Source organism: Scleropages formosus, chromosome 6 (genome assembly GCF_900964775.1).
Source record: "Scleropages formosus chromosome 6, fSclFor1.1, whole genome shotgun sequence".
NCBI lineage: Eukaryota > Metazoa > Chordata > Actinopteri > Osteoglossiformes > Osteoglossidae > Scleropages > Scleropages formosus.
This window is the reverse complement of record NC_041811.1, coordinates 12,518,570-12,531,572: the sequence shown is the minus strand read 5'-3', so window position 1 is coordinate 12,531,572 and position 13,003 is coordinate 12,518,570. Positions and strand designations below refer to the sequence as shown.

The 13,003-nt window shown below is 48.3% G+C and overlaps 1 protein-coding gene across 4 annotated transcripts in view; it reads left to right on the top strand.

Annotated features, from left to right (window-relative positions):
* Positions 1-13,003, top strand: part of LOC108927187 (mediator of RNA polymerase II transcription subunit 13-like) — a 72,215-nt gene that overhangs the window by 40,291 nt on the left and 18,921 nt on the right. For all 4 annotated transcript variants that reach the window (XM_029252606.1, XM_029252605.1, XM_029252604.1 and 1 more), the window contains exons 5-9: positions 9,593-9,738; positions 10,111-10,320; positions 11,339-11,503; positions 12,302-12,461; positions 12,559-12,663. In XM_029252606.1, the coding sequence (XP_029108439.1) occupies positions 9,593-9,738; positions 10,111-10,320; positions 11,339-11,503; positions 12,302-12,461; positions 12,559-12,663 (786 nt within the window). The remainder of the gene's footprint in view (positions 1-9,592; positions 9,739-10,110; positions 10,321-11,338; positions 11,504-12,301; positions 12,462-12,558; positions 12,664-13,003) is intronic.

The following is a 13,003-nucleotide window of genomic DNA, read 5'->3' as shown; positions in this document are numbered from 1 at the left end:
TAGAAATAAACTAGAATGCTTCACATCAGTAACATTTTATGTGTATTTAACCTGAATAATTTCTGACAGTTCTTTTCAAATATTTGACGTACAGCTAATGAGCATTAATGCAAAAACAATTTAGTCCACACGCTTAAATTAATAAAACAAAAATAATGAGTGGTTTGACTCATATATAGTTCAATCACTACAATTCAGGAAATTTATATTCTCAATGTATTAAACTTATTTAAACTTTTGTATTTTTCCCGAGTTTACTTTCTTCGAAGTGAATGAACTAGGGTGCGAATCAAGGCGGGATTAAGTTCACACTAGCTCTTATTGGTACACGCTAAACTCTGCTCTCACTGATAGCAAACTTAGCAAATGGAATCGTGAAAAGTCGTCCGCTGACAGTCAAAACACACTTTATATGGTTCCCTGTAAAAGTGATTGTGACTGACAGCTGAGAATGGCTGAGAAATCCACAGAAGATGTCAAGGTTCACAGTAATACTGACACAATTAGTTACAAGGAGAGAAAGTTAAAACATTAAATGTGTAAAAAAAAAAAAAAAAAAAAGGTCAACAGTAAATGGGTAAATAATTGTTACTAACTTAGTATACAAACCTGATGTATTTTGCTTTGGAGAAAAGCTCGGCTAAACAATGTTTATTATGATATCAGCCCGTTATATGATGAAGTGAGGATCACTGATTTAACCTTCTTCCCACTATATGGTTGGCATGAGAGATTTATGGAGTCCAAATCCAAATATACTCTGTCCTCGTAACACAGATGATGATGTTTTTAATTTTCAATGACAAAAACAGTTTGCAATTTATACATCGTTAATGACATTTTCCACACGTATCTGTTATTTAAATTTTGCGGCCGTGTTAGAGAGCGTGATCTGCTCTTAGCCTCCGACAGTAGATGCCAGCGAAGTGCACCCAACCGATGACAAGATGACGAATGCTGCACATGTTTGTGGGGCGAATCCGTCGGTGTTCGGCACTGCTTAGGAGATTATGGAGCCGAGGTATTTTTATTTTCACTCCCTTCGAATTAGTTTCAGTTCAGCGCATAGTTAATTAAATACTAAAATTTAAAGTCTTACAAAGTATTGTTATTTAATATAGCTTCATCAGAGATTTTTACTGATCCTAACCCATAAATAAATGAATTGATGTCTCTGTCATTAAGGTTCATTGTGACTTAGTGGAAATAATGACTTTGAATTTACAAACAAAAAAGAGTTACGAACACGCTTTCGGTCCCAATGTTCTTTAAACGTTCGGGAGCTGGCGTATCTCCGTTTTCCCCTTCGGACCGTTTCACGGAATCGACAGAAGAACGTCAGGATGTGTTAATCTGGAGCAGTGGCAGTTCCGTTCAGCACGTTGTCAGAGAAGATGGTCAAGGACACAGCGTGGCCCTTGAATCGTGTCTTTTGGGGGCTGTGATGGTGTACTGGGCTTTCTGCGTGCGTACGCGTGTTTTTGTGCTCAGGTGTGTCACGTGGCTCTGGGGTGACCGGTTATGAGCGTGGCGGACCGTGCCTCACCTGAGACGGGAGGGTGGGGTGTCAGAGGGCACCTTAGCTGCCTTTACTGGGGCGGCTGCTGAGGCAGCACTAGTGTGAAGGAGTGTGTGCGTGGGGGTGTGAGGCAAGCTGTTCTGTCTGTACGGCAGATCTAGGTGTGTGTGTGTGGGGGGGTTTGAGTGGAGGCTTGTGTATTTTGATCCACCCTTCTCACTCCTTTGTATATAAAAAGGCACCGTCTTTATCTCCAGCAGAGGAGGGGGGAGGGGGAGGAGGAGTGATGTGGGATGGGGGGAGTGTAACCGAGTCGGTGGTGTCTGTAGTGGGGGTGCAGGCTGCGAGGGCTCGTAAGGATTTCCCAGATAGCTGTGTTTAGCGAGCCCCCATGCTGGGTAAGAGGGGTGGGGGCGGGGGTGGGACGGACGGAGGAGCCGGTGTTGCCGAGGGCGACCGTGGTACTGTAAGCCCACCTGATTCCCCTCCAGTGTGACAGCTTTGTCTGTGCCTCCTGCCGCCTCAGCCTGAGAGCTGCGTGGTAAATTATTGAACAGGCGGCTCCAGGGAGGGCCGCAGAGGAAGGGGAGAACACACTGCACCGTCCGCATGCACACGCGCGCACACACACAGACACTGAAACGCAGAGAGGCAGACACATACAGGAGGATTTATACACACATGAATTCACACACAGGAAGAGACAGATGCAGAAGCACACAGTAACACAGGTATGCAGTCCCAGACCTACATAGGCACACACAAACATGCACACACAAGGAGGTGTGTATATACACACAGACACGGAAGCATGCACACACACGCACACACACACACACACACAATGAGAGAGAGTCTGAGAAACAGACACTAACACTTTCTGGGAACCCTATAGCCTGCACATCGCATGCACCTGCACCGTAATGCACGTACACACACACACACACACACACACACACACACACTCACACACTATGTGGAGAGATACAACATATGAAAAACTGTATGAATGCCACTCGTGCAGTGGTTAAAGACATGAACTTGTAACCGGAAGGTTGCTGGTTCAGGCCCCCATCAGTAGTAACTTTGAAGGTGCATACACTGCTCTGCTCCTATAAGAATTTCGAGTTGTTGGGTCACATATTGTGAGTCGTTTTGAATAAAAGCATTGTCTATGCAGCAAATTAATGAAGGATGGTAATGTTCGCCTCTCTGTCCTTTGTGAGCACATGGCAGCCCGGTGTCCCTTCTGTGCAAGGGTCACGCGTGCGCCTCATTAGGCTCCACCAGAGCCGTGCCAGTCTTTGCGCCCCCCTGCCTACTGCCCGCGTGCCCCCCTGGCTGCCGGAGGATTGGCAGATCGCACGCACGAATGCCCCCTCCTTTTAGAAACTGTTCGTTTGGCTCTTTGTGTCTGAGAGCGCGCGGTATATTGGTAACGGATTGCATCAGACGCAGAGCGAGAGGCAGAGCTGAAGGAAGGGGGGGGGGGCGGCAGCGGTGTCGGCACACAGGGAGGGAGGGCAGCTCTATGAATTAAGCATCATCAAGACAGTTGACTGATGGCATTGTGTTGTTGTTTCACAAATAGGTGTGTTTGTGTGTGTGTGTGTGCATGGTGTGCCGCTGCACGTGCTCACATCTCGGTGTCTCTGCAAACTGTAATTATATGTGTGTGTGTGTGTGTGTGTGTGTGTGTGTGTGTGTGTGTGTATACAGTGTTCAGTCCTGTGCATGTGTGTGTGTCCGGGACAGAAGCTCACCGTCGCTTGCTGGCGTGTGTGTGTGTGTGTGTGTGTCTGTCTGTCTGTGTGTTTGTGTGCACTCGCCTGTGGTGTCGCCACGGTGGGTGCGAATCTGCCTGGCTGGTTTCCCCTTTGCCTGTCGACGGCCGGGCGAGAGGCGAATGACATTGAGATGTTAGCCATCTCCCTGGCAACGGGCGCGCTGGTGAGACGGCATCGCAAGGTCATCCTACTGTTACCTCGGGAAAGTAAAACAAAGACATGGGCTCCACGACCAACACCAAAAGCTCACAATGAACATGTTGCGCTCACACAAGCGGCCTCGCGTAACCTCGTTGTAAGTGAACACGAGGAGATCACTGCTCGATGAGTCCTTTTCAATGTCAGATCCCCCTCTGTGAAGAGCGCCTGCGCAGGTGTGAGAGCTGGACAAGCCGACATGCCATCAGTGTGTCTCAGGAAGGGGGAATGAAACCCATGAGCGCATTACCGCGCCGAGTCGCAAGTTTGGATCACTGTGTGGAAGGCATTGGTACAGGTGTAGGAAATGTGTTAATGAGTTATTTTCACAGGCCTGCATATGAGTGGAATGTTGAGATTTATTTGATATAAATATTTTTTATTCTTTTTTGTCTGTAATTAATTTAATTAGGAGAGAACCACACCAAACTATCGCAGTCAGAAATTACTGTTCTGTTCCAACTTTGTTGTAAGGTGAACGTTGCCTTTGTCTTCTTAGAAAATCACACACACACACACACACACGTGTATATACAGTCTGTATATGTTTATGTATATACATATACACACACCCGCAATAATAATGAATAAATGGTATGTTGTATAATAGTTCACTTTTTCACCATATTCACACACTGTTCATGTTACAATTGTACTGATATAGAATAATAATAGTATAAATACAGTGCAGTATTATTATTATATTCTCATGCTCCACTGTTATTTTCACTTTGTTTTCCGCTTTTCCAGAACACTCACTTTTTCACTTGCTAGCCATTTTAAATAAAAAGTCATGTGAAGGGAATCACAAATGAAATGTTCCGTAATTAAATAAATATTATTTATAAATAAAACCCTTCCGCTGATGGACACATGGACTGAGTCACTCAGAAATACGGTGCCCCGTGGCAGCACGGCCAGCCGACGTTATCGCGCAGCAGATGGAGTGATCATTTTTAGATGTTGTGACCATACAGTGGGACCTGACAATAACATAATAATATTAATGGGACGACTGTCTTAAGTCCAGCTTGTTGCAAGGTGCATGTTTCGTAATTCAAAGACCACCTTTACTTATAACGTAGAATCAAAAACCGCATAGTTCAGGAGGGGGATCCTTCAGACATTTCATGTCCTAAACTCTGCTTTGGGGAGTTTGTGGTATAGTGGTAAAGCCGTGACCTAATCGGGAGGTTACCGGTTCGAATCCTCCTTCCACTGCAGTACACTTAATCAGGGTACTTACCCAGAACTCTTAGCCATTCAGCGTACACAGGACAAGATGTTATACCCCATGCATATATGCATATATTACAACGGCTGTACGCAATGTCTGCGTAAGTCACCCTTCACAGTGTTGTCAGATCGAGAAAAAATAATAAATGAGGTTAATAATAAATACACAAACGTCTTCAACCACTCCTTCTGACAAAAATCAGTTTTTGATGTATGAAGTGGTTAATGAAGAGGTGTGACATTGGCCTCCTCCTTGTAAAACCTCTACCGCTTGCTGGGTTGAGGACAAGCGCTGCACCCCATCACACCTCGCATACCCCGCGGGCGTGTGTGCCAAGTGGCACGGCACAGCACATTCACCGGCGGCCAGACAAAATGGGAAGCTTTCTGCCGTGCACAGATGAACATTCCAGAAGTTTTGGGACAGCGAAGCAGCGTCTGTGGTTGGAGTGGGGGTGGGGGTGGGGGTGGGGGAGGGGGCATCCGACCAGGTGTTCTGCTGACACCATTGCAAACACGACCCGAATTCATGCTCGTGCGCACACGGGTCCACAGGCCCAGGCCCAGGGGGTGGGGGGAACCTGCAAATGGAGTGCCTCTGGTGGTGCGGTGTGAGGAGGAGGGGGGGGGGGGGGGACTCTTGATTGATTTCAGCAGAGGAGCATTAATTGCGCTCGGCACCAGCCCATTAAACCGCGCTGTGATCTCAGTATTAAAGTGTGCAGGAATCTGAGAGTGTGTGGCTCTGAATAATTCACAGCGCCCTCTCTCTCTCTCTCTCTCTCTCCCTCCTGCCCCCCACACCACCGCCTCTGGGCAAAATGCCCCCCACCCCTCCTGTCTTTTATTAAAACACCACACTTGCATGTTCACCGACGCTTGCGAGTAAGCCCCACAATGAGCCAACCCCACCCCCCCAACGTGGGAACCGGGGGTTCGCACACCCGCTTTCTACAAGAGCCCACAGCGAAACGTGCCCCGGTTGCCGCTTGTTTACATCGGTCCGCAGCCGCGAACCTGACGCGTATGGGTTTTTTTTTTTTTTTTTTTCCTGGCTTTGGAGAAATTTCCAGAGTCACCTCGCTCGTGCTCCCTCTCCTCTGGAGGCACCCTGAAGTCAGCTGCGCTGTTGGAAGAGTGCACTTTCAATAGGAACGAACGGCACCGTTTAGCCGCCCTGGTAACCAAGCGCTTATTGGCCTCTAGTGCCGCTGTGGGGACAGTATCGCCACTAGTTGTGGAGTGGCGGTAGGGGGACATCTTTGCACTCCGCTCCCTGGTTGCCTCGCCTCATGAGCGCTCCTTAAACTTTTCCGAGAGTGCCGGAGGTGGATCTTCCTCCACGCGCTCGTAACGGTGTGCAGAACATACAGAGCAAAGAGTGTTGCCGGGCCTTTACTCGGTTCATTTTACAGGGGGCCAGGATCTGTCAGAATACACGCAACAGAAGAAGAATTATAAATCTCAGTCAGATGCTTTCTACTAGATTTATATCTCAAACATAATGTTCACTGTTGCAGTTAAAAAAAGAATGTCTTTTTGGCACATTTTTAAATATTTGTTTCAGCAGGGGTGTGGTGGCTTGGCTGGGTCCCGCTCTCTGGCGGGTCTGGGGTTCGAGTCCTGCTTGGGACGCCTTGTGATGGACTGGCGTCCCGTCCTGGGTGTGTCCCCTCCCCCTCCAGCCTTGCGCCCTGTGTTGCCGGGTTAGGTTTAAATAGTTCTCCTGCCTCCTCTTTGGTTCCACAGTTATTGTCAGACTCGAATTTGTTCTTAATTTTTTCATCATTTTAGCTTTTTGTTTTATTTTATCAAAATAAAATCTTCAAAATTGTAACTTGTTTTTTTTTTTGATCATCCCATTCAGAATGTGTGGTGTCAGTTTAAAACAAACTGGAGATTTAGAGTCCATTTAAATTAGAGCATATCTGGCAGTTTGGCATAACTATCCATTGAGTTTGTTGCTCGGCTGGTCCATTAGGTTTAATTAATCCAATTAGACGTAGCTTGGAGTACCGCGGTGTGGGTAGATTACAGTAATCCGTGGAAGACTTCATTAGCACAGTTAGCTCTGGTTTTCAGCAAAAGGCTTAAGGTTGTGTAAGTGAAGAGTGCGTAGGAGGAGTCCCTAAATGTCACCCGTGAGTACGCTCGGAGTAGCCCAAGGTAAAAAATACAAAAATAAAGCCATCCATAATTTAGACGCTGGGGCCCAAACTGTAAGAGCTAAGGTGCCCGAACCTGAGAGAGGGAAGCAGGAAAAACTGCGGAGATTCGCGGCCTCTTAAGGCCAGTGGCCTCGCAGGCATCAACACGCGGAGCTGCATTTCAGCTCTCTGGTGGGATCGCGGTAAAACCAAAGTGGACACCTCGACATGTTGGATGTTACAGGAGAACGCTGCTTTGCGCTCCTTTGCGTAGATGTGAAGATGACTTCCGGTCTCACTGGGTCAGACAGACAGCATCAGGCTTCAGAGTTGAGCCCAGACCTGCAGCTCTTTGGATGATTGGCTCGTCTTCTAGACCTCCCTAAGACCTTGTTCCTCAGCATCTTGTAGGTCTATAAACTGGATCATGTCGGTCTTTATTGCTCCTTCTAGAACATTACACTTTTCGATTGCATAAAAGTGTATAATGTGTTGTGCAAACTTATGCAAGACTATTACTTTTCTGTGTTGTGTGTACTGCGTACATGCATGCATCTAGTGGTGTGACGAACGCCGGAGCACATGGGGAAGGAAGGAAACTAACTGTATTTGAGAATCACACATCTCCAACTGTCTCACTTTCCTAATATAATACACATTGTGTTTCCTATGAGATGTACGTCGCTTTGGAGAAAGGCGTCTGCTAAACGAATAAATGTAACGTACATATGTGTGTGTTCGAAAAACGTGACTTGATGCAGATTCACAATGAATGAGTCTTCAAATCACGAGCATGTAGACTTCTGTTTTTCCTCTTAAGAACTGTCGAAAATACAAGCGTTTCCCAGTTTATTTCTTACATCCTCACTCTCGAACGCCGTCATTTCGTCCCGATTTCCTTCGCCGGTCTCGTTTGTTACGTTTCCGTTTTCTTCGGGACCGACGTTACTCGTTGCGAAAGTGACGTTGGAGGTCTGAAAACTACGGCAAAGGCGGGGAGCACACACGAGCTTACCAACGCAGTCACATTTCTTGCTGCTCGGCGGTTGCGTTTCGGCAGGATGTCTTCATCAGCGTCCATCTGGTTTAACTGTTTTAGTAAGCCGGGGTGCGCTCTCCCACATTTTCTTTGGTTTCCCGTATGGCCCGGGGTTCTGAGCTCCCAGGCCCTTAACTGGATCCTTCCCCAAAGTTCGCCGCGTTGTCTTTTTTCCCAAACTTTTGAGCTATACACAAAGAGAGTTGCGAACAGAACTGCGGGCCGCGGTTGCGTTCATCGTCTGCACGGCCGGTCGGCGCCGCACGCCAACCTTGTCGACAGCCCGAACGCGGTGCGGCATGATTTTACGTAAGCTCTGAGTTCGCACGATCGCTGCTCTATTGAAATGTTGCGTTGTGTCAATTTCTCATCGACTTGTCGGTTCCACGTTTGCATTCAGCTACAAATTTCCCGTCGGTTTCTCCTGCACCTGTCCGCGTGGTGTTTGAAGGCCTCCCGAACGGGGCGCTGACCAGATGAGGTGCGCTAGCACCCTGCTGCGGCCGCACCGTCGCCGCCGTGCGAGGAGCCCGTATGACGCATAATGTATTCCGGCTCACAGAGCTGTTATCAGTCGGACCGGCGCTGCCAGAGCTGACTGCACAAATGTTGGTTTTAAGAAGCTTAATTGTAGCTTTCAGAGCTCAGATAAATGGAGCAAAAAATCAGAATACCTAATAGTGTTGGCAGAAAACCTCTCACTTGCAAAATAAGCTTTGTTTAGTTGGTCAATTGCATAACGTGAAAAGGAAATGGTGTTTTTTTTATTTCTTTTTTCTTTTTTAAAACCCCCTCCACTCTTTCCATTGCATAGTTTCAGCCGTTTGTGCATGACATGGTAATCATGGTTACATCTTCATGGTTTGAAATGTTAGTTACGCTTCGTGCGCGTCGCAGTCACAGCGCGTGGAGCGGTTTGAATGCGCAGTTTAGAATACCGTCAAACCCGTCTTTATAAGTACACCCCGTGCACGATGCCCCGTTGAGTAAAAGGTAGCAATAACGTCATTGCTATCGTATTACTCCGGGGTAGATCTTTGAATCCGTGTATCTTGTCTTGAAATGAAAAATGAAAGTGTTTTTGCATGTTTTTCATGACCCGATGACCTACATGCAGCTGCTGTGGGTGATTATTTACAGGAAATTTGGTTTTCAGTCTGTTGGCCCATTTTGTAAATAACTCGTTCTTTTTTAATAGCATTGAATGAACTCGTGCCTGTGGGGAGGAGCGCTGACCTCTGCGTGTGACCTTTGACCTCTGTTGGCTGCGCAGACTGCGCCCTCTGCAGGACGGAGCTGCTGTCAGCGCGTGACATGTTCGGTTGCTTCTGCAGTGTTAATTAGGCAATCAGAAAGTGAGGCCAAATCTGCAGCTCTCATTTTATGTGTTGGAGGTTCTGCTTTAATGTACAATGAGTTCGAGGCGGTCGCAACAGATTAATAGTAAATCCACGCTGTCCGCAGCGGTGACCGTAAACCCACGTGGACACTTGGACGTTGTCGGTGAACGGAGTCATCTGGATGGTGTATGTGGAAGTCCATTCATCCGCGTTTCTAAGAAGAGTTTGCGTATTTCTGTTGTGTGTGTGTGAGAGAGGCGACAAACAACCCAAGCGGTAAAAGGGAAGGACTCCTAATAATGGCCATCGTGTGTTCCCATATGCAGCGAACACTTGTCCTGCGCCTTCAACTTCTTCCTGCACGGGGAGAGCAATGTGTGCACCAGCGTGGAGATCGCGCAGCACCAGCCGGCCTACCGCATCACCGAGGAGCACGTCGCCCTGGCCCAGACCTCCTCCTCGCCCATACGAGGTGAGACGCCCCCCTCAGGACCAGGTTACTTGGCATTTTGTTGCCCTGCTTTGCCCCCTGTCTGAGTCGGTGGGTCCACTGACTACCCGTGCCTGTTTCGTTGTTGCTCCAGCTGAGCCCCGTGAGTCTGTACGGTAGGCCAGCATGTGTGTTTCTCCCTCCAGAGTAGCTTGTGAAATCTTGCAAGGGTTTAAGGTGAAACGCTAGATGCGGAAACAGATGTCTGAGAAAGTTTCAGATCCAGGTCTCTTCGGGAACTAGGTGGTTAACCTGATTTCCTTCTGTTTGTATCCAGAGGCATGACTAGCTTACCAAAGTGCGCGTTTCCGGCAGAATGCGTGCGCCTGAGCGGTTGTCCCTCTATGTCCTCAGTGATCCTGAGTCCCTACGGGCTGGCCGGCACGCTCACGGGGCAGGCCTACAGGATGCGAGATCCGGCCGTGCGCAAGCTGATAGAAGAGTGGTGCTACTTCTACCCCACGGCACTGCGGCGGCGCGGGGGCGAGCGGGACGACGAGGGCGACGACGGCACCAATGGTCCCGGGGACCCCCATGGCCATGTGGCTGTGGAGGTCATCGTAGGTATGCCAGCCACCTTACTACCCTCCAGCCGCTTCCTGCCTTGAGCAACTGTCCCACGATGCCCTGGGGGGATATCGTCGAGCCGCACCTCTTCATTAGTGGCTTTTGGGATGTGTGAGGCGCGTGTGTATCAGACTGATGGGTCGGCACCTTATCAGCCGCGGCGCCGCTCCGTTTCTGTGGACTCTGAAGCCTGGTAAATCTTAAGGGAAGTGGCTGAGAGCGCGTTTTAATCACCTCATTGACTTTCTGACCCCACTTTATTGATTTGGCTTAATTGAAGTGTAGTGCCTAACGCGGGTGACTTGTTGGGAAAATTTTGCTGGGAAGCTGTCGTGTTTTAACCGAAGCCCGTGTAGAAAGGAAAGGGGATCTTCAAAGGTGGTCTAAGTGTTCGTGGGGCAACGGGTGGTGTCGTGACTAAAGGTGTCTCTCAAAGTACATGTGTTCAGATTCCTGATCCTGCTGTGGTACCTCAGATCAAGGTACTTGCCCCTAATTAATAAAAAAAAAAAAAATATTCTGCTATATAGATGGGTAAATAATTGTAAGTGACTTTGGAGGAAATCATCAGCGAAATTAATTAGTAATAGTAACAATAATGAGTCTGTTGTTCGAGTTGTCATACTATGCTTACCAAATTCACTGGTTGTGGTTAGTTGACATTGTCCATGTGAGAGGAAGCAGTAAGTATGTAGCTGGTTATGAACATGGCAGTAAACTGAAGGAACGTTGCCAGACTAACACCACTTAGGGACAAAACCTTTCGGGTTTCAGACACCCTGTGTGTTGTCTCAATCCCACAGTGTTAAAGCCATTTTAGTGGTTCTTTGTTGTACTTGACCCTGTTATACGAGACCTGAGTGTAATAATGGTAGCAACACAGAGCCTTTACGTGGCAATAATTAGTGGGAATGGGGCTTCGGGGTACGATGATACGTTGATGCCTGGAAACGGGGGATTCGGTGCCGACAGTATTCGGGTGACGAAGAACTCTCGGCCCCTTCTCCTTTGGCAGGTGGAGTAAGGATGATCTACCCGGCAGCCTTTGTGCTCATTACGCAGGGTGACCTGCCTGTGCGGCAGGCGCCCCCAGCTCCCGGGCCGCAGGGGGCGATCAGGGAACTCTCCAACTGCAGCGTCCCCCTCACACCACCCACCTCTCCGGAGCAGCCCTGCTCGGGTAAGGCACAGTACTATCGTTACAAACCACACCGCAAACCCCCATCAAACTGCTCTGCCTAGACATCCTTCAGAAGGAGGCTGATGCTGAATTTACCAGATTTATCAACTCCCTACCAAAGTGTGGTAAGCTTCAGATACATGAGAGGTTCTACTGTTAGATGCTACCTACTGCTGCTGAAATGGTACCTACCCTGAACTGAGTAGAGTGAAAAGTTGTGTCTGCTGCTCCTCGTCGGTGTTTTCCAAAGAGCTCAGCATGCAGTTTGAGCTGTTTTCTGATGCACTTACAGAGCTATGGCAGCAGGTGGCATAGTGGTTATAGCCACAACTGGTGCACTGTACTTGAAAGACCCAGGTTTGAATCCTACCTTCTGCTTTAGTGCCCTTGATCAAAGTACTTCCCCGAATTGCTCCAGTAAAAATTACTCAGCTGTAGAAATGGGTAAATCATTGGAAGTTCTTTTGAAGAAAAGCATCAGATAAATAAAGACATGTAAATGTAAACTTGTCATGTAGTTCGGCAAGCGAGCTAAAACGCAAGTAAAGTGCGCGAGAGCTAAACGGAGCCGACAAGTGGCAGCTGCTGCCGACTCTCTCGGTAAAAAAAAACGAATGCAGAAGAAATAAAAATAATTTTTTAAATGTCAACAAAAACATTTTGCTGCTATTTTAGAGCTATTTTAAAGCCAGGGATTCTTAAAGGTGTCTTGGAAACAGCTCTCAGTCAAACCCGAGCTGAACAGCAGAGCTCTGCTTCATACATTCTTTGCTCTACAAGCTGCTCTTGGTCCGCTAGGTGATGCTGGCTTCCAGGCGTGCGTTTCCAGTGGCCCCAGCCAGGATGGGGGCATGGTCCCCACAACATCTAGCCCCAGGCACTCTGGGAAGAAGCTTGCCAACCAGGTGGTACACCAGGCATGGAAGGAGTGCTATGCGAACCACTCACACACACGCAAGTACGTGTTGGGAGGCTTCCCGTCCTGGCCCTGTGTGTGTGTGTGTGTGTGTGTGGGGAAGCATCCTGTGACCCCCAGTGTCTCCTTTGGATTGCAGGTGCAGCCATCCTGACACAGCGACACCCAGTGACGAGGTGCAGAATGGGACGCCGGTGTGGGACTTTGTGAGTCCGGCTGACAGGACACCCTGCAGTTGTTCGAGGTAATGAAACCGAGATCAAAAAGTGCCATAAGGGCATTTCGGTACGCGAGGCAATGTAGGAAGCGGAGTCTTGAGTCTGGCGGCCTTCGGCACTTATTTAATTCCTACCGTCTTCTCGAGATGAAGTGCATGCCTTAATGACATTGAATCACACAACCTTCCGGTTCAATGGGGATGAAGAAGCGAAACCCGGTGGCTGCTTTTTATTGTGCTGTTGCAGTCTGAAACGTGAACAGGTGCCGATGCCTTTGTGGAGCTGAAGGTACTTTCGAAGGTGCCCGATTGGAGTGCCACCTCATAACTGCCGCCTGTCTTCGTTCTTCTGGAGGAGGAAGAGTTG